Source organism: Arctopsyche grandis, chromosome 11 (assembly GCF_051622035.1).
Source record: "Arctopsyche grandis isolate Sample6627 chromosome 11, ASM5162203v2, whole genome shotgun sequence".
In the NCBI taxonomy this organism is placed as follows: Eukaryota; Metazoa; Arthropoda; class Insecta; order Trichoptera; family Hydropsychidae; genus Arctopsyche; species Arctopsyche grandis.
The window spans coordinates 8733769-8757234 of record NC_135365.1 but is presented as its reverse complement, the minus strand read 5'-3'; the positions used below and the strand labels follow the sequence as shown (position 1 = coordinate 8757234).

The following is a 23466-nucleotide window of genomic DNA, read 5'->3' as shown; positions in this document are numbered from 1 at the left end:
TAACTATTTGTTAATTTTATATATAGTATGTTACAAAATAGTATTCTTTTTCTATTCCACGGCACAATTATTATTTATTTTTATGTAAGAGACAATTTCGGATTTATACGCAGACGAATATGTATACACAGTTCTATGTACATATACGTCATGGACATATCAATTAGTTTTTCTGAATGTAAAGCGTTTGAGTCGTATTCATTGAGCACCTCTGGTGTAGTGGGGAGAGTGATACCGTTACAACTGCGCAAGTTCAGTTCAAGCAGATTCGTGCAGTCCGGCTTGTGCCGTCTGGCTTGTGCCTTGTGTGTATCTCGATTTGCGCGTTGCTTGCCCACGTTTTGGCAACGTCGCAAAAACAAAATGTCGTTCGACTTGCGGCTTACTTCAAAGCGGTTTCTGACTGAATTCATAGAAGTGTACAAATCTCATCCGTGTCTGTGGCTGATCAAGTCCAAAGACTACTCCGATCGGGCTATGAAAACGGCTGCTTACGACGAATTGGTTGAAAAATTGAAGGAGGTCGAACCAGAGGCAAATAGAGAAGCCGTCGCGAGAAAAATCAATTGTATTAGAAGCTGCTATCGCAAAGAGAGGAAGAAAGTAGTCGCTTCTCAATTGTCCGGTGCTGAGGATGTGTATGTGTCGAAATTGTGGTATTATGGTCTGTTGGATTTCTTGGATGAGCAAAAATGTCCCCCAAAAAAAGTCAACCATGTTGAAGAAAGTACACAGGTATAATGAACGTTATCTTGCATTCACCAATGTCTCAAGTAGCTCATTAGCGTAGTTATTTGCTAGTAGATATTTTACAGTGAAGAGTAAAGGTGAAAACACACTGAAAGGAACCGCACGGCATGTCTTCGTGACTTCCAGTCAAGAAAGTGCGTTCCCATTTAGTTGTTCATTCGTACGATCTTATTATTTCGGCAAGTTTCTCCTACATTTCTTCAAATATGGGATTCGCCGTTTTCGATCACTGTCAATATATCAAGGTCAAAATATCACCGAAAACACTCCGGGAGGTGATTTTTGAGACTGGGTGGCTCAGTTATGGCTAGGCGTGCTTGGATTTTTTTTGCATCTTAAAAAAAAGCACCGTGAACCTCTCAGTGTGTTTTCGCCCTAACTTGGTTACTGATTCTCAGAAATGAACTTAAATATTTATTTCTCGATCAATCTCATATGATCGGTCGTATCATATGGCTGTTATAATTGTCAAGATGCCGACCGGGACGTTTGGAAATTGAATGATAGAAGGTAGAATTTATGATTTCAACTACAATCCACAAATTTGCAGTTTTATTTAACTATATCAAGTAATTTAGACGAAACTATTGTAACACTTTTTATTGTATTTTCATTTTGGTATCATATAAAAAAAGAGGCCGACAAAGAAAGTGTGTGGGATGAGATGGATTAGGTTGCTCAATGTATGATAACGATTTTGGCGCCCCCAAATTTTGAAATCTTCGCACGGCTCTGTCTATACAATTAAGTATTTCTCCACGGTGAAGAGATCGCACGGTGAAATGGTGAAATGAGCATGTGATTAGATCTGGCGATTCTACTAGTAATTCGCACTTGTCCTTGGCCCTCTGCTGCCCTTACACCTTTCATTCCCATATTTACTTGTTTTTATTTAATTGTTTTTGTCAGACTAACTTGTTGCAATATAGAATATCGGGACACATATCTATAAACCAGGACATGTTCCGCTCTATGGCAGCCCTATCGTAGCTTGCTACGAAAAATGTCGTAGAAAGAATAAATTACTCCGTGAATGTGCAGTTATAATTTTAACTGCAAATATACATATTAAAATGTCCCGAAACTCTGCACTACCATGATGTATGAAATTGAGAATTTTTATATTTTAGAGTTTCGAGATTATGGATGCACTTTCTCCAGGATCGGTGGAATCTCAGGCGATATCTGAGCATGATATTGATCCACTCCAAAGTACCAGCACGAAGCGAAGCAAAATTGACCCTGTTCCAACCAAAAATTCCGTTCGGAAACGACTTCACTCTTCGCATTTAGAAGATGAGGATGAATATTTTGCAAAGTATATAACTTTGAAATTAAAGAAGATTAAAAGTGACCAACGCATTTTTGTGGAGAAAATATTCAGTGATGTTTTGTTTGAGGCCGAGATGGGTACTCTGAACAGAAGATGTTATTTGCTCATGGACGAACCACCACAACCAAAAATTGGGAAACCCTATGTAGTCCTTCAAAATGATTTTGAATAAATATAAAACCTATCTGTGATTCATAAAGAAAATATTTGATTTATATATTATTAGTGTTAAGCATTCTCTATAAATAACAAAATAAACATATTTATTTTATCACTATATTTCATTTCACCTTAAGATGAGTTAGAAGCTTCCCAAGAGAATTTAGCAAGAAGCTACGTGTGCTAAAAATGCATTAAGCGGACGTGTTACGAGATACAATGAACCAAATAAAGAAAATGAATGATAGAAGATAGGTTGGAAGATGCGTGCATGTTTCTAAATAAAATCAAGAAAGAAGCAAGTTAGCTTGGATTAATGAAGTATATAAATTGACATTGTTGAGTTTGAAATGTTGACAGAAAAGTTCAATAGAAGTTTGTTCAACTTAAATGCTACCCAATAAAATTTACCTATAGATGGAAGAATACAAACACACTGGGTGAATGAAGTGAGAAAAATAGTACATAGATAATTGAAAGAAATGTTATATTGCTCTGCATCTATTATCTGTGGATGGTTCATGGCTGAAATTTCAGGCACTTGCTCCTTCTGTGGGACATTTTCTCAAAGTTTGAGCAGTACTGGCTAACGTAAGCTTGTGCAAACCCGTCATAGTTAGGCGCAGCATGCAATTTGTAAGAGCTTTACGGCGAAGCTATGCCATTATATTTAGGTATAATATATATATGTATATATACATAATGGGATATGGAAGTAGAGCTCCCCAGGTTCGGATGCTTCAAATCCTCATATCCGGAAATCCGGATACCCCGTCGGGACCTGCAGCAGCAAGTGCACTCGAGGGGTGGAAAAGTGCATACCCAATCTAAGTTCTGACGTAAGCCCAAATCGAATCATCTATGTATCGATGTATTGATTTTAAAATGCATGTATAATAGTACATATTTCATGTAATTTTTTTTTAAATATCTAAAGGTTAGTGAGAAGTCCTTTAATATTTAGTTAAATTATTCTTGATGACATTACATATCAAGTTATTATATTATTACATTCATTATAATATTTGATCTCAAAAATTGTCAATCTGCAATCATACTAAATCTTTATAAAAAAAATTATAGTATTATTTAATTGCACTAGTTTTTTTTTGTCAATTGAGCGTCGACCATCCAAAGTCCTAATCACTTTTTGATTATACTGAGTATATGATCATATTATAACTTGATCGTTTAAAGCGATTTTCTTACTAGGTCTTCAACATATTAGTCACCGAAAGCCGTTCGTCTTAATCACATTAAGTATCGATTGCATTGAAGTTTGATGACACCAAGCATTGATCACACCACGTATGTATTACATATGTATGTTCTGATTAGGTTTTTATATTAAGGTTTGAACACATTAAACGTCGATCAAACTAAATGTTGATCAGATTATTTACAATATATTAATTACATAAACTGTTAATAACGCAATGTTTTGATCACATTAAGTGTTAGATCATACCAGAATTAAGTGTTAGATCACATTAAATAATGATAATACTAAATTAAGTACTAAAAACACTAAAACTTGATCTATTATATTAATATATTAATTATATGTATTAATAATATTGAGGCTTGAACACATTAATCGTCAATCATACTGTTTGATCAATTGATTTCGTGTCATACCAGAATTTGATCACATTAAGTTTTGACTACATGTATGTAGGTATCAAAATTTGGGGTCTACCTCACGGGTCCGAATGTGAAACGCCCGAAAACGTAAATATCGGAAGGCAAAGATAGAAAATCGAAAGATCTTTAGTCGAAAGATAAAAAAGGGTGCATGGTAAACGGTACATACTTACTTAATTTGCGCGAGCAGGATACAACAGGAACAAGAGGAACAGGCTTTACCTCCCGTATTCTGCGCGCGCACATTAAGTGAGTATGTACCGTTTACTATGCACCCTTTTTTATCTTTCGACTTAAGATCTTTCGATTTTCGATCTTTGCTTTCCGATATTTGCGTTTTCGGGCGTTTCACATTCGGGCCCTTGACGGAGACCGCAAATTTTGATAGCAGTAGGCGTTGATCGTATTAAGTCGCAGGGATTAAATTTTCATCACACTTAGTGTAGTTTGAGTTTTGATCACATTAAGTATTAACCGCATTAATGTTTGATCACTTTGAGTTTTGTTTTACAATTTTATAACAGTAAATTTTGATCACAGTGAGTCATGACTAGAAACCGGATAGTCACAGTGCTATCCATTGTTCCATTGTTCCATTGTTGTAAATCCTTTGTAAAAAAGGTTCGGCAAACCTTTAACAATGCATTTACAACCTTTGAACAATACACGGCCCCCTCAGGCTCCGGTGACTAGTCATGACTCATGACCACACTAAGAACTAAAAACACTACATTTTGATCGCTCTAAATATTGATAATATTGAGGTTTGAACACACTAAGCGTCAATCGCACTAAGTTTTGATTGCCTTAAGTGAGATCACATTAGGCAATTATCTACAAAACTTAATTACATAAAGTTTGTATGACATTAAGCATTAGCTCATACCTACATACGTGCATATATGTATATACTAAGTAGTAAATATGTACATACATATATAAAATTTTGATAGCAATAAGCTTTGATCACATTGAGTTTAGATTATATTAAGTCGCAGGGGCTAAATTTTCATCACACTTAGTGTTTTTTGCATTTTGATCAAATTAAGTACTGACCGCATGTTTGATCACATTGAGTTTTTATAACAGTAAATTGTAATCAAATTGAGTTATAATCACATTTAGGACGGTAAACAATGGATTTTGACAACTTTAAATATTGATAGTATTGAGGTTTGAATACATTAAGCGTCAGTCGCACTGTTCCGATTGCCTAAGTCTGATCACATTAGGCGATTATCTATTGTTAATACATCAACTGTCAATGACATAATGTTTGGATTAGATATTAAGTGTTAGCTCATACCAGAATTCGATGATTTTAAAGTGTTAGTCAATAGTAGAATTTGATCACATTATGTAAATGTTGGCTCATATCGGATTTTGATCACATTATATTTTGATTCCGCCAAAGTTTTTATTATATTTAGTCGCATAGATTAAATTTTTTACACAAATGGTGTTGGTTTGGTTCAGATTACACAAAGTATTGAACATGTTAAATATTTCACTGCTAAAGAAGAGGACATCAAATATGCGAATAGGCAAAATGTCTCTCGTGCATCAGGCCAGTTCGCCTGCTCGAATTGCCATCGGAATATTTTATCAATGCAGTTTGGCAAGTGCATCGGCCTCCGGTCGCAGGTGCTCAAATCGACAGGGGGCGGCTTAGGCTGCCGCCCCGTCACGGACGGCCCTGTGCTTATTCAACGGCGGCTAGATCAATACGAGACTGGAGATTGCTGCGGAAATGCGCGCCCCCTCGTCTTCTCATCCCTAGTACGGCCCTGTATTTACGCTGTCGCCTGTGATATTTGACAGGGCACCCACCGATAACCCTACATTGTTACCCAATATATACATATATAAATATATCTGAGACTTGGTTCCAAAAGGCCTGAAGTATCAATTTGCATATTATTACTTTCATACTACAACGATAGTTCAGTTGCTACAACTTTTGTATATACTATTTACATACTTATGCACCTACATACATGTATATGTACATCTTGCATCTAGAAAAATGGCTCTAAAAATAAACACTATCCTTCACTACAAGCGGTTGAACATCGTGTTATCAAAACTCAACTTATGTAGGTTAATATGTGCTTTTAAATAAAATCATACATGGTTTTTAAAGTTTTACTGTTGAAGAGTAAAAGATAAAACAAACGAATTAAAATTATCACACCACTGTCGAACGTCAACCATGTCACGTCATATGAGTCATGACACTACCACCAGTGGATATACTTATATCATCATTCATCATCAATAACACTGTTCGACACGAAAAATGTTACAGAGACGAGATATGACTTTTCTTATAGATCTATGCCCAGTGAACACGAATCTGGTAATAAAAAGTGTTGATTGGCTCGAGATTCGGAGATATATGTGTTTTTTAAATCGCGCAATTTTTCTATATCTTGGTGTTGTTCGGTCGATTTCTCAAAATCTGTTAATTTCCTGTTAAAAATGAATATTGGAATCTACAGTCGGGTATTTTATCTTTCATTTGTAGTACTTTTCAGCTTTCAAATCTCTCTAAGTAGTCGTCCAGTTCAAATCAAAAGTCAAAATTACGTATTTTCACTTGGGATTTTTTCCCACTGTTAATACTATATTATATTAAGTATTTTCTATTGAAACATGTTTATTAGGATAGTGTTCTGGGCACACTATTTTTTGATTTCGTTTAAAAGGGGTAATTGGATGTGTGGTGAATTTTAAACCGGTTAATTTTCGAGCAAAAATTTCGAATTAGTAGAGAACATATTTGTGTTGCGTGCGCTTTAAAAAACACATATATCTCCGAATCTCGAGCCAATCAACACTTTTTATTACCAGATTCGTGTTCACTGGGCATATATCTATAAGAAAAGTCATATCTCGTCTCTGTAACATTTTAAAAGTCGTCATTTGTCGAACAGTGTAATCATTCACCATCCACTGCTAGATCAAGGCCTCTCCGACACGCTTCCATTCGTCTCTGTTTTGAGCAACTCCATGTCAATCCATCTCATCCCACACCTTTTTTTCATTTTTTAATCCACCAATCTCCCTTGTGGCCGTTCTTACACCCTTAAAATTAATAACCAGTATCATGGACTAGTGGTTAGCATATCTTGCTATGGTCAGTGTGGTTATGAGTTCGAGTCACACTGGTTGCTGCTGGCCAGACCTTGGTTTGTGACCAGGTCGGTCGTTTCCTATGAGAGTTTGCCAATTTTTCTGATTTTTATTGAAACGATTCCTGTAAAATTGGCTTTCCCTCCCCATTTCTCTCGCAAAATCTTGAGTTATTATGTTATATCTCAAGGTTCGCCGGGTTTCTCTCCATAGATGTCTCTGTGGATGATTGTTGTGTAAACATTCGTATTGTTGTATAAATGTTTGGATCGAAATGTATACGACGTTTGCAATGTACTTTGCTATGTTTGACCATATGTAGATACCATGTATAATTTCGAATTATGTTATAATTTGTATATAATTTGGTGTGTTTCATACACTCGTCGCATCGGAGCATAGATTTATTGATTGATTGAATAAAATAAATAAACATGAAAAAATATATTGGGTACCATTGGAGTACTTCTTCGTCCATTTTTCTGGCTCTTTCTACTATATCTACTATATGTTTTATATTTGTAAATTTCAATTTCTTCTTATATTCTATTTTATAACCTTTTCCCAATATTTGAATACTATAGTTTAATTATGCAATGTTCTACATATTTTGTCATGCCTTTATTCTTTACTTTTTAATTTGTTTTCCTTATATTTATCTTTTTCATTTTTGTAAAAATCTTTTATTGGACTCGGATGTTACATATATTATTTATTTACTATTTGTTTTTTTATACATATCTATGTACATCCTGTCTGTTGATTTTTCAATAAATAGAATATAAAATAAAAATAAATAAAAAATAAAATATCAACTAACCTTGTCATACTTCTCACGCACGTATTTCGTTTCCTATTTCTCACTTTACAAACGTAGCTGCAAACATTATTATTGCCCACCAGATTATGGTTGTTATCTTTATTTCATTTATGTTATGACTTTCCAATAAAATATTTCAGGACAATTTCAATAAGTAGGTACTTTATTACGAAAATAATACAAAATTTTGAGTTTTATCTGAAAGTTCCATTTCTCAAAATTAACTGCTTACTAATCGATGGTAAAATATACGTAGACTTTTTCATTGTATACACCAAAGCTGAAAGTAGATTCTAAGTAAGGAAGTCTCACTATATAAGAATGATTTCAATACTCAAAAAATGCTCATTAATCCAACCCAGAGATTAAGATTTTTCATCTCTTTTTTACTATACCTATTGTTAATGGTGTGTTTATACATGATCGTGAATGTATCTGAGCTTAATTAAAATTCAACCATTAACGAAAAATCGAATCAAACAGTACATTAATGAATAGATCTGAATTATTTTCTGATTAATATTTAGTCTCGATTTTCATCCGCCTCTGTCATAACGTAGAATCACTCTAAAAATACCCTTTCTTCTACATTTAAGCATAATGGTTATATGTAGTATGTATAGCGGAATGAATCACTTGTCCTTTTTGTACAAGACGTAATTTCCTTTGTCCACTCACTCGTAATGGACAATAGTAACGCGCAAAGAGGGCAACGTCACGCACTTCCCTCTGGATCATATTCCCTTTCGGATGCGAAAATCCTCTGGAGTGGAAACGACCCGCAGCTGGACCATCGCTGGTTGGTAGTTTGACGTAGACTTGGGACAAGGGAAGAAGCAGGAAGTGTGGGAAGAGAAGGGGAGTGAGCTTTGAAGAGGGACATACTAAAGGACCGCTTGGGCTTAGCGTGGCTGCAACAACGGGCGACCCATTTATCTACATAAATACCAAGGGCGGCTCGCGGTGATAAGACCCACATTTTTTTCGACCAATCTATCTCGCCACTGGTAATGCTTTTAAACCCCTCCAAACGCAAACTTAAAAACCGATTAAAAAAAGGCACAGAATTATTATTCTCTCAGGCCCCGGGTTTGCCTATGGATTATCAGTTAATTGAATGCATACAATAAAGATACAGACACACACATACAGTGGTACGCGGCATGTGTTTTTTTTTTTTAGATAATTTTACATGCAAAGAAAACGCTAACACACCTTATCTATGCCATCGCGATCCTTGACAAAACTCACTCTTTATAGTATTTTCGGTGATATTTTATCCTTTTATTTGCAAAGGTGCGACAGTGATTCCCATATTTGAAGGAATGTAGGAAAAAATTGTCGAAATAATAATATCGTACAAATTAACATCACAGATGGAGTAGATCTAGGCGCGTGTCGTGCCGTACTTTTGAGTCTGTTCTTACCATTATCTTCTGGTAATAATATAGTTTTATTTGATATTAAATTTGTACGGGTTTGAGATAGATCAGAGCGTGTATATTACCTTTTGACAATGAGTGTAAAAGAGACAGGAAATGGCGCGTTTCGTTACATCATTTCCACAGTGGTCTTTTGTTAAATTGACCCCAAAGAAGTTTACACTAGAAAAAGTAAAACTGCCAACATATTTATTGATCGAAGTGATCCATAGCTTGAGTCAGTTTACCAGTTAATATGAAGTTGACTCAAATTCAGTGCCGGCATTACATCCAATATTTCCAATAAAAGGGCCCTCGGGCAATTTTTTCTTAACACCCTTAGAAAAAAATTTCGCCTTTGGCGCTCTAATATAAAATTTTGTATGGCTTATGGCGCTCTAATTTTAAAATTTAAAGCGCCTTTGACGCATCGAGCGGCGCCCTAACTTATTTGGCGCCCTCGGGCACCGCCCGACTCAGCCCCCCCCTAAAACCGGCACTGCTCAAATTCCAGCCGGAATCGAAAAATGTATTCGATTTCCTTAACTGTTAAGATCTGGATGGTTATTATAAGGTTATCTGATGGTTATATATGTGTAGGTGTGTATGTATGTATATGTATGTATATATGTGTATTTTTATATTTATGTATGTATATATGTGTATTTGTGTATACGTGTAAGTATTTGTGTATATATGGATGGTGTACATATATGTTTATATAATTGTCTTTGGCCAGGAAGGCGCATTGGGTTTACCCGTTAGGCCTTCTTGGTGTAAATTAAATAAAAAATAAAATAAATAAATAATAAATAAGGTCGTGCAAATTAGCATGACATGAAGACACGCCTATCACAGCTGAAGTCCACCTACGCGTGCCGTGCCATATTTTTCAGCGTGTTAGTGCCATAAAGGGCAGTCAATGTTTCAAACCAAGAGAGACATGAGCTAATTTCCCAAATAAAATCATACATAATAGTATGCTATTATATGTTATGTAGAAGCAAATGGGAAAATCGTATAAAGTCCTTTTATTCCGACTCGATTTGCATTTGTATTCAAGAAGTTTTCCACAGGCAACTTATAAGTAAAATGACTAACCCAATGAGCCTCACGTCCGATATCAAACTATGTAAAATCCAAATGAACAAAGCGCCTCACGACCGGAAAGAGTTAATAATAAAAGTTTTGACTCTTTCAAACATTTCAAAGGGTTGAGCTGTTTTTTTTGTTGTTTTGAATTTATAAAAGTTAAATTTTTACGACTTCCCTTTACGTCAGTGCCAGTGAGGCAGTGCAACAACCACCCACTATGGGGTGGTCTGTTTTGCTCCCATAGGCCATTCTGCATTCTCCACAATGCTTCAGGAATGGCGTCCACCGCAAACCCGTACAACGTGCAATTCAAAGTTTGTCAAACTGTTTTGTAATATCGAACAAAGTCTTCAGAAAGTTCAGAGCCTCATTCTCCTAATATATTCAGTTGGCAATCGCAGATTTGGTTTTAAATATTTTTTTATATATTTTTTCACGATGCCATTAAATGCTTTTCATTATTACTAAATTATGTTCATAATGCATCTTATATATATTTTAATCGCTACTGATCTACTGATCATTTTCTATTTTACAATTATATTTTATTTTTGATAGTAATTATAGTATTATATTATTCTAATGTTAATGTACAGCGTAATATAAAAAAGAGCGCAAAAACCTATTTACAATTCTTATAAACGCTCATAATACATCTTATATGTACATAATATTAACTAAAGAATCCAAAGTCGACAATTTAAAGCGGATTGTGTTTAGGTAATCTGTGTTTATACCTAAAGGCTGTAGACATTTTGTTGTAATCACCGAGACTCTTCAAAGGTGTGTTAGTATGGTTATTAGTAAAGCCCGGACCCAGAAGGTGCCGCATATTGTTCAATTGTTGTAAATTATTTGTAAAAAAGGTTCGGCAAACCTTTAACAATGCATTTACAACATTTGAACAATATACAGCCCCCTCAGGGTCCGGGCTTTAGTTATTAGTGATTCTGTCATATAATCTACTGGTTAGTTTGTTAGTGATGTCTGTGACTAACGGAATATTATTTATGGCATGCAGTTTTTTCAGGTTAGTATACATACATGGGTGTGTTATGAATTATTTTTAGGGATTTATTTTGTATTATTTGGAAAGGTTAGTGTTGGAGGCGTTATTCCATACAGGTGAAGCATAGGTTAATATTGGTAATATGAGCGCGCGATATAATTTTATTTTATTTTAAATTGATAAAGAACCATGGCGATTAAATATAAAGATTAAATATTAAATATAAATGATTAAATATTAGTATATTGAGGATATACCACGTATCGCCTTGAATTTCGCTGCCTCAATACGAATCTCATTATTTTATCGAACGTTACTCCTAAATATTCTATTACTTGTTGCCATATCATACTTTCTCCAGAGGGGATTTCAGATCTGAGCTTGGCGCGGATTGCCCTTGAACGACACTTACATATGGTATTAAACTTGGACATATATAAATTTATTTATTATAAATTTGAAGTCATATTCAAATAGTGGTGACTAATAGTAGGTAGGATGATTTTGGCAATTTTATGAGGAATTGTTTCAACAATGAAATCAAATAAATTGGCAAACTTTGATATGAAACGATCGACATGGAGTCACAAATATATACATAAGTCTGATTAGCAGTACTACAGAAATACTTCCGAATAGATTATTTTCAATCGAGGTCAACCTAAGGTTTGAACCAAGGAGCCTCTCGGTGGTTAGTATTAACGCAATCACCTAGCTATACTGACTTGAATATGTAATTATGTTGAACCATTTTTCCAAAAGTTTTGAAAATCTCTGACATTCGCAGCAGGGAAAACCTAAACTGCCCCGAGCAAACGGACCGTGAGATGTGGCGTAATGTGCCTGGGCGTGTTTTCCCACTGTGAACGATCGCTCCTTATCAAAGGGACGTTTGTGTAAAATAATAGCTTTTCGATGTTTCTAATACACACACGTCATTACCGTAAAAGTACACCATAAAACACACATACACTGTATTATAAATATAGATGATGGTGGAAACCACTTGAAAGCACCACTCAGCTTGCAACACGCACACACACATGTCGCAATAGTAAAACTTGGCGTTCCCACGGGGTCTCGTTTCGCATTTCAGCAACATCTGTCGAATATGTATATACGGCTTGCGTGTACATGTACCTTCGCACTTGTAGACATGTGAACGTGTCATGTGTTCGATATGTAAAAATGAGCCAAATACCGAATCCATACGAGATAAAATTCGATACGCTCCGACGGATTCGATATTGAAACTAACCCCCGCTCGTGAAACGGACTGTAATCGACAGGGGTAGATTGTGAGATTGGAACTGTCGATAAGAATATACTGTAGATTTATTTATTTCATATTAGAAATTTCAGGGCTTAAGTTGGCACCAAAACGAGAAGTTTATTATAAGAAGATTATTATACATAAAACATTTTTTTTTTAATTTTCATATGTGGTATACATAAATTCGGTCTCCGTGGCGAGCCGGAACGTGAAATGACCGAAAACGCAAATATCGGAAGGCAAAGATCGAAAATGGAAAGATCTTAAGTCGAAAGATAAAAAAAGGGTGCATGGTAAACGGTACATACTCACTTAATTTGCGCGAGCAGGATACAACAGGAACAAGAGGAACAGGCTTTTCCTCCCGTATTCTGCGCGCGCACATTAATTTTGATCTTTCGACTAAGGATCTTTCGATTTTCGATCTTTGCCTTCCGATATTTGCGTTTTCGGTAATTTCACATTCCGGCTCGTCACGTAGACCCACATAAATTACCTTTAAATAAAAAAATCTGAATTATTCCAGCTTCTACAAACTGAAAATTTTATAGAAATTCAAAAATGGACGTACAATATCTGTGCACCAAGCCATCGAGCGTACATACATACATATGTATATACAAAAATGGGTGACGAAATCATTTCATATGTACTTATATACTCTTATAATGGAATTAATAACATTTCAAGTTAAAAACATGACACTATTGTACTTAAAGTCAAAGTCTGATGAGTTAAAGCATGAAATTTAATCGGAATTTGAACTTTCGCTTAATTTGGGTTTAAAGTTGAGTTCTCAGTTAAATTTGAAACTGAAATCTTTTAATATAAAGCTTTAAATTTTAGCTTTGACTATAATTATATTATCAACACATAATCAAAGAATATAATCACATACTCCGACACACTAATTGTTTGATGCTTATTTTTATCAAGTTCACAAATGCGTGCACCTAGTTGATGCTGTATATATGTATGTATGTTACAGTCAAATTGTATTTTAAGTTGTAATATATTCTAACTGGCGCTTTAGGTCATTCATATTCGACTACAAATCAACTAGTAAATTTATCTCTACAAGCGCAAATATACTTTCAACAGTGTGCGCCATGCTTTAGAATTCAATAATACGTAAATATTTACTGGGTATTACAAACAAAGGTAATGAGTAGCGTATTACGACAACTCTAAGAATGTGTTAAAAAAAAAAAGTGACTTTCCCACTCAATTTACAAGTTGAGTGACGTTTTCACGAATACCTAACCTCTCCATCTAACCTGGTACAAACTTATAGTTGACCTATATTTTCAGTTGTAGTATATTTTGACCAGTTGGAATGTAATTCGCCGTGTGAATCAACTTACGTGGGTTAGACTAAATATATTTCAACTAGATAAAATATATTACAACTTAAAATACTGTTAGTACGTGGTATGATCTTACAACCTATGTATGTATTAATGTATTATACTGTTTTACCTCAAGTATTGTCTAATCTTAACTGTTAGAACACACTCTTCATTTTTAACATTATTGATATTTTCTCTTAGAGCTATCTCTCATTATTTATGAGACTTTCAATATCTTTGTTGCTACCAGACTCTACAGTTACATATTCTGTTCAATTCTATCTACTTAACTTTTATCTACTATAATTTATACGAGTTTCAATACAATTGTTATATAAGATACAGTCAATGACCTGTTGACTGTTGTTTTAATAATCTTTAGTGCATTTTGTCTCACGACACGTGTAACCCTCAAATATTATTATCACTATTTATCTGTATGATTAAGTGTGTGTATCTACTCAATAATGTCTCGATACTCTCAAAGGATACATAAATCAAATACTAAAACTGTCTTAAACGCGGATGCTGTTTATATCTTAATCACTTTATTGTTTAACCAAAATTCTGTCATTGGTTAAAACTTATCATTGTTTTTGTATAAATGTGAATGTAAAATGTGATTAAATCATTTAACAAGTAACTACCTAGTTACTTGTGTTTAACTACCATACCATAAACTTGTAATTAAACTTCCAAACTAGTAACCTGTGTCTGTAAATAATCATTTGTGTTTGAGACTTGTATCATGCATCTCAAAACATGTCTGCATAGATCTCGCTAACACAAACTGCTTCTTTGAGGAAATAAAATATAAACATCAAAATTGTTTATAATTGACTCTTTTAGTATTTTTAGGACAAAGGTGAAGAAAATAATATGTGGTTGATTTGCTTCTTCACCCTTATAGTCTTTCTTTTTCTTTTTTACTTTATCTGTATCTTTTTCTTTATCTGTTTCTTTTCTTTTTTTTAAAATCTTGATGTTTTTGTAATTTTACTTTTTTATATCACCATGTGGTGCTCACTGTAAATGGAATATTATATTTTTATTTATGTTTATTATTATTTTTTGTCTCATTATACAACTTTCTTTTTATATTTTATTCTGTATGTGTGCCTATTTAAATAAAATAAAAAAAATAAAAAATAAATAAATAAAATTATACCATCTCCCACTCGTCCCCGTAACAATACACTTCAACTAGTAGTGGGTCAGTGGCGTAGCGTTAATTCCAGGTGCCCCCCTGCAAAATATTTTAAGGCGCCCCCCCCCCCCTCCCCTATATATTCATATTATTTCCTTACAGCAAAATAACTTTCCAAATTAACAATTCATACCTTTTTTATGTATATACATACCTATGTATATATCGAAGTGCATTAATAGTCTTATCTGGACGACCAACAAGCATTGCATAATCTGTTTAAACATAAAATAACTGATGGTGAATCTTTCTTAAAAACTTCCCACCTGTTAATTTTGAGAGAATTCTCAACAAATAGGTTGAAAAATGGCACTGAGGTTTAAAAGATGGAAAAAAGGCAGTCTTCCAGCCCTATTGGAGTGACCTGTGAAGACACTGTGGTATACTTGTGTATTTAACAAATAAACAAATATTAAACACAATGAGGATGAATTAAAAATATAATAATGTATGGACATTATTATATTTTGACATACATTAAGCACATACAATAAAACGAGATGCAAATAGATTGAAAAATAAGAGAGGTTTTAAAAAATATATTACAGAACAAATTAAAAAATCTGTAAAAAAGGCGCGCCGCTTTGTGGCGCCTCCCAAGTATCGGCACCCCCCCCCCGCATTCCGGGGTCTGCGGGCGCGGTAGCTACGCCACTGTAGTAGGTACCAGGTTAGATGGAATATATTCCAACTAGTAAAAATATATTACAACTGGAAAACACCCTTCAACTGTAACATATGTACATATATAGTAAATTAAAAAATAATTAATTAATTAAAACTGAAAATGAAAACAAACGAATTTAGCTTCAACTATGTATATTTTCCTTGTATAAACAATTCGATTACATTTCAGCCTTAGCCCACTGTTGCTTTGAGCTCATCCGCATTATTACGTCTCACATGTACGACGTAATATAGAGAGCGGAACTACCAGTAGTTTTAATGGTCGTAAAAAGTTCACCCGGCGTTTCTCATATCTGCGAAACGTGCAAACCCCGTAATACGGATTTATACTACCGTACTATATATGTACCTATATACATACATATATGTATGTACGTTACACCGCACACATCCCCACCTACATCGCACAACAAACGCACTAAACTACATACACTAGTTAACGATTTCCCTTCACCACGTCCCAGTTTAACTTTCGGCGTTTTCCGTCCCCACTTCCGGTCCACGTATATAACATCGAGGACGTATGACGGAATTTTCGGTCAGCAATACTCGCGTATTTATGTGACACTTCCGTCGCTTTTGCTCGGGGAAGCTTTGCGAATTCAGCTGGACTTGAAGCCTGGCCCACTCTAGTCGTTTGGATTGCGCATGACGTTATTTACCGCGTCGTATATAATATTTCATTGTTATTTTTTTTATGAATGTGTGTGTGTGTGTGTGTTCCCACTCCAAAATGTAGGAACAGCCACGCGAAAATAAACTGCGGAACATATATTTCGCTTTAGCCGCGTGCCGCGAGCCATGGCACGCCAGGGGGCGGCCGGCAGGAAGGAAGTTTGTATCAACATAATAATTTAATGTGCACGTGGTGGTTTGTGTGTGTACAATCTGTGTGGGGAGTCGGTGTAACTATGCCTTTATATGTATGTGCATGTACTTGATGTATATTTGGATTTAATTCTGTTTTATACAGAGCTGTGGAGTCTTTAAAAATCAATCCAAAAAGTCGAAATCAGAGAGTTTAAAACAAAGATAAAAGAGATCGAGAAGCAGTGAAAATGATTTGGCCAAAGAACAAACCAAACCGCATAGGCCATTTCAATTTTATATAAAACATATTTTTATCATTCATTAGATATATATCCTATTAATGAAGTAAGAATATATATAAGAGATAATGAGAACCTATAATGCAAATTTGATAAAATATAGTGAGAAAATGATAAAATTATAGGCGTTTAAACAATTAAAATCTGACAAAACGGGTGGGGGGTGGAAAGTCAAACAAACAAGGCTACTGGATATTAGTCGTGGGTGAGCTGTCACCTTCTCCAAAATTTTTTAATTCTCAAACGTATTTATTACGATTATATTTCACCATCGATTTAGCGGACCCAATTGAAATCTTTATCGGCGGCCAAACCTCGCAAAATGGCAAAGTTTCAAAGCGATTGAAATAATGTAGTAAGCTTCAGACCAATTGGCAAAATGAAATTAATAAAAACCTTGTAATAAAAAAATGCGCCTCCGACTTCGACTCAGTCTCCAACTCCTTAGCATATTAAGTAAATACAGTCACAATTGTGAAATGTGTTATTTAACATTTCCAGGTGCATATTAAGTAAATACAGTCACAATTTCTCGAACCAATGTGACGAATGAAATAATTATTGAATATATGAACTAGGGAATACATTTACCGGTGAATGGTCCGAAAAATAGTTCGGTAATTTATCGGTAAATTATTACTTTTACTGGTAAATCAATATACGGGAGCACATGGGAGCACATGCTCCCTCTCGTGAAAAACCAATATTGAATCCTTTCGTAAATTTAAAAATCGTTCAGTCTTGCATGTCTGTCTGATGATAAAACTTGAATGATTAATTTGAGAAACCCTAACTCATCAAAATGTCACAAAGATTTCAATCTATTATGAATACATATAATGTATGTACATATATGAAGACTTTTGAAGATACTCTTCTTCGAACAGTGGCTCATTTAGCTAATATTCTTCCCCCGGGCTTTCTCAAACATTCGAAAAAACCTCACTACTATACTGCAATTCTATTTCAACATGCTAAAACGGAAGAGATCGTCAAAAGTGGAACCGAGCGAAGCTGGGTAGCACCACTAGTTATCCATAAGTTTAAATTTAAATCATATTAACTATAGTAAAAATATTCAAAATTAAAATTCGACGTCTATAATTGTCTTTAGACTATTTACAGTTGATTTAATCGAGTCTGTAATCATTTTTCACGAACATTATATTATTATTCGGCTCGAATGAAAGGTTTTCGATCTATTTTGTAAAGTTTTGTAACGTCGTTTTTTCGAAGCGTACGGCGCCATTAAAATCAACCATTATAAAAGAAAAATTGGCCGAATCTAAAGATATTTCTTTGGGAACAAGTTCGACCATTTTTCTTTTGATGTGGCGTATCAAAAGAGCGAACGCGAACGCAAAAAAGCGTAATGAATAGACGCTTCAATGTAAAACAGAAAAAAAGTTTCAATAAGAAAAATTTCATAAGAAGTAATATAAATATTTCGCTGCAAAACGGGAGCGAACGGCAGAATGAATACGCATTCGAAATATACATACATAAAAATACTCAAAAATTCATGTATTATTAATAAAAACATTAATAATACTTTAAGCTGTATAATTTGTACGAGACGTTTGCTTTATTTAATTGTAATAATATTTTATATTATGCGAGCTATAAAACTGTCGATAATACCGGTTGATTAATAAATAACTTACGCTCGATAAATTGTTACAAAATAAATGGTTGTTATTCTCTTATTATAATAACAGGTTTTCGATTTAATATTATTTACGACTCTGTCTGCACGATTATTTTTACATTTTATCATACATTAGAATACTTAATGGCTTAATTAATAATTTAAGGCTTTTCTTACAAAAGCCTTACATGCAAGCGTATTTCAAATCCTATGAATAAATTACACAACTATGTATATTATTTATATAATATGTATTATATATTGAGATTATTTTTCGATGTTTTTCAGTATCAATGAACTGTAAGACAATAAATAGCCTCAGGCGCTAATCATTTAGGTAGTGTTTGATAAGTAACGCAACTTTTTATACAATTTACTTTTACCACCAATCTAATTCCATACAACAATAAGACCTTAAGAATAATTGAATTGATTCTATTCACTTCAAATACATACATAGGTTGCGTTACTTTACGTACACACATTGAAAATTTAATTCTTACAGAAGATTAAGTATGCAAAATTTTCAACAGCTACATATACATACATACATATAGCTAACTGTCAATATTTAATATAACATATTGACAGTTAGTTCGCCGAAATTTAATCGGATTTTCCTTATTCGCGTTTTAGAATGATGCAACTATTCGTTTGAAATATTCATGGACTATGCAACTATTTGTTATCAGAGATAGACTACACGTGGGGGGGCACTATTGTTAATTACTTAGAAACAAAATGTTATTATAAAACTTGCTTTGAAGACTTTAAAGAAAAGTATGTTGTTACTTTTACAAGACGCCTATCTATAAGCTCTGACAAGCCTAATCTCTATGTATTATATGTAATTTTATGGCTCAAAAATATTATGGAATATGATTCATTTGTCCAAGATTCGAGTAGGGTGTCAAAGTTTAAAGTGATTGAATATTGATAAGAAGTGTTCTTATTGAAAAAAAACACTTCAATAGTTGGGCCACGAATTTCACTAATATATTATTATATCTATTGATGAATTAAAAATGTGTGTGTTAAATTATAAAAGCTTGTAATATTCATTTGATAATAAGATGAGAGTAAATGTGAATGAAAAAGTAACTACTTTTACTACCGATCAAGTTGCAAAGGAGCGGTAGAAAGCTGCGTTTGGATAGCTAGCTATCATCACATGTATGGAGAAATTTTTGCAGCATTTTATTATAGAAATTGGCGAACCTCAAGACACTGAATAACAAGAGGTTTGCAAGAGAGATTGGAAAGGAAATTTAAAAGCCAATTTACAGGAACCGTTTCATTGAAAATCAGGAAAATTGAAAGGAAACTATCGACCTAAAGTCACAAACCAAGGTCTGGTCAACAGCTACTAGTGGGAATTGAACCGTGAACACTCCACTCCGCTCCAAAACCTAACATTCTAACCGCTAGTCCACGCTATGTGTGATTAAAATAGTGTAAGCGCAAAATGTAAGTGTGAGAGATGGAGGAGAGGACTTTTTAGGTTCTATTGGAGGAGAGAGAGAGAGGAAAGGTGGTGGTTGAGCAAACAATATTATTGAATTATGCGAAGTTTGTTTCGCCAATTTATGGCGCGGTGTGTTTGTGCGTGCGAGAGCGCGCTTCGCTTTACTTACATTTAGTATAGACACGCGAAAGTTGAAACGGCCATTAGTCAAAACCGGGGCAAAACCGACCGACTCTCACGTTTCCTGCCCGGTTTCCCGGTCCGTCCTAACCGCATTTGTATGCTAATAATCTTCGTGCCCGGTTTCCTCTCGTTTTTGGCCGGTCGCGTTCAAAACACTGATTAAGAATTTAATCGGACCGCAATTAAGCGGTGCGGTTTTTAAGCCGGCCGGAAAACGTGCGTAAGGATACGGAGAATTTAGATATGCGTAGATACATAGATACGTTTCGTTTTGTATTGCGTATCTAAATTCGCATTAGCTAAGCTTCTTTTTAGTCACGTTCCTCGTGGCTGGGTCTCAATGCCTACCTAAGTCCGTTCTACTCGCTGGTTTTACCAACCGCTATAATTTTACTATTTGTATTTAGTCTGATAGATTAGTTGCTCAACTTTATCTACTACTTTCATTCAAACACAAAGACAATATTTTAATCGTTGTATAATAAGTAAAAAGCGGATAGTTTTCCGCCGTTCGTTGTTCATTGTTCATTTTTATGATGAACATTTTTTATGCTCTCTAGCTTTGTAGTTTGCGCTATTTCCTGGAAAATAGACACAAAACGCCCTTCCAGTCCTACCTCTAATAATAAGTTATTAGTAGTCACCGGAGCCTGAGGGGGCCGTGTATTGTTCAAAGGTTGTAAATGCATTGTTAAAGGTTTGCCGAACATTGGATAGCACTGTGACTATCCTACCTCTAGTTATTAGGCTATTAAGGAACAATATTTATATGTATAAATATGTATCAAACCCAGCGTTACTTGAGCGCTTGTATTTATTTGTTTATTTAAGTTTAAGTTTGGACCATTGTAGCATTACAGGAGTCACTAATGCGCCACAATGGTCGAAAAAATACAGAGAGATGATAAAAATAATAGTATATACATAGACAAAAATACATTGATACAAAATCATAAAAAAAAACAATTGCATTATAATAATAACAGATAAAGTAATTAATCAAATAATAAAATACAGAGTAGGGAATGTCTTGCATCTACAGCCTAATATATGTAGTATGTACATAGATCTAGAATATACTAGATCCGCCCTCACATGTTATACTTGTCTCCCTTTTGTCCCCGGTAGTTAAACCCCCCGCACCCCTCAGTTAGTGAAGACAAGATCTCCAACCAAAATTACACGTCTGGGAACATCTAGTGTATTATACATCAATGAGTATGTATAAGAACCAGCCACAGATACAAAACATCCCTGAGTGGCCAAAATGGAAGAGAGAAGATCAAAATTCCGCTCATACAACAGATTAAATTAAGAAAATAATTATGAGCGCAGGCTGCCAGACAAATAAGTTAAAATAATCTCCGATAACCTACGCTAACTGAGGTGGAAAATGTCACATTCAGGCTCAGCAACGATTTCGTTGAGAAGTCGAATAGCTCTTGGATAACTCATTCGATAAAGAACTGTGCGGGGAGGAAGTACAATCATCAAATGATGATGTCCACCACGCACATAATTATTAGGGACATAAGTCACAACTATTAACTAACGACGGGCATGACGTATTACCATGTAGAAGCTGGAGAACAAAACGAATTAATGAAATGTTTCTCCGAAGTTCAAGGGAAATATATCCAAGCATGCCCAAAAGGTAAAGATTAGGGTTGAAATATGGGTAATACTCAGTCAAATTTTAGCGCTCAAAAAAAAAGTGCAACTCGTGAAAGCATATGTAGTTTGCTCATCATAAAGCGTTTCGTATATGTTCAATGTTACATAACAAGTGTCAATAGTTTCTAGAAGTATGGATCGCGATACTTCACAAACTCTCTCAGTCATGATAATTAATACTAATAATACTAATAGTCTGAGGAGCTATGGACAAAATACATGCAGGAGACAATGAAGAGGATAAAATAAGTGCTCTCTTCAGGATACCAATGGGTTGCAGCGCGTCGCAGATCTTTGTGAAAGGGCACGTACCACTTATTTTGAGGTCATTCTCAGGATGAGAGCGGCCTCCCTACGTTATCGTGTCTCTGTATCTCATTGCCATTTATCACTGTATATTCGATGGATGGAACTGCTTCACCGACAACCATAAATTATTTGTCAATTGATTAATTAATTATCATTATTATATGTATAATTTGTATTAACTTTTATATTGTTAATATTTGGCGATAGGGATTGCACCATTTTCCCTATCGTCTGGAATAAAAATTATTATTATTATTATTTTGCTTTAAGATGTATCATACATATGTACATGTACATAGAATACCCATTAGAGCAATCTCAAATAAAAATACACCTAACAAATAACAAACACAAAACCATCTAAGAAATATCTCTTTCCACTAAGTTAACAATATCAAAAGAATCTTTGTGATTATTCGTAGTCTAGTCATAAACATAAAATACATATTTCGAAGCATATCAAAATACGTCTTAAATCCCATTAATCTTATAATCAATCTTAAAACAATTGAATTGTCGACGCGAAAGTAAGCTCGGGAATACGCGTCCGCTGCAGAAAATGCACCACTGAATAAGAACGCTCTAGTTGCGCAAAATAATGCACTGACGTGCAATGCACTGCGCCCGGGATCCTATTGTGCATCCACAAAGATATCAAATAAACAAAATCACGAAAACGCTACAATTTCATATAAACACTCCGTGCAAATGTTAGTAAGTAGTTTGATATTAGTTTGTATTACATTAGTAAGTAGAGTTGCAGGTATTGAATTAATATTGTTCGTATGTTCCGCGAATGCAATTGTACACATAGTGGTAAAATAAGAAACGTGCATTGTGAGGTTGCATATCAGTTCGTAGACGGGCGTGTTTCCAGTGGGTGAACAGAACGAGGTCCGGCTGCAACAATGTGCAACACTGATGCACATTGCACATGCACCGCAGGCACCGATGAAATTCAAGATTGCGCAGTCTGCGGTGTGTACTGTGTACTAAAGCGAATATTCTTAATCTTTATTATGACATTTGCATATAATAATAATTGCATAGTTAATTTGGATCGAAGTTGATTCACAATCAAAATGTACAATTTTGCCCGGGGAAGTTTCACTTATGTAGTGTGAAGTGTAATACATGCATTTTACATATATACACGGGCGATTTCTATTAGTTCTGAACAAACTCTTTCAATATTT

General features: G+C 34.6%; 1 protein-coding gene across 1 annotated transcript; it reads left to right on the top strand.

The window, feature by feature from the left end:
* The first annotated feature begins 270 nt into the window (after positions 1-270).
* On the top strand, positions 271-2353 carry LOC143919189 (uncharacterized). The gene is made up of 2 exons (XM_077441406.1): positions 271-735; positions 1881-2353. The coding sequence occupies exons 1-2, from the start codon at positions 364-366 to the stop codon at positions 2253-2255; spliced, it is 747 nt and encodes a 248-aa protein (XP_077297532.1). The 5' UTR covers positions 271-363; the 3' UTR covers positions 2256-2353.
* The last annotated feature ends 21113 nt before the right edge of the window (positions 2354-23466 follow it).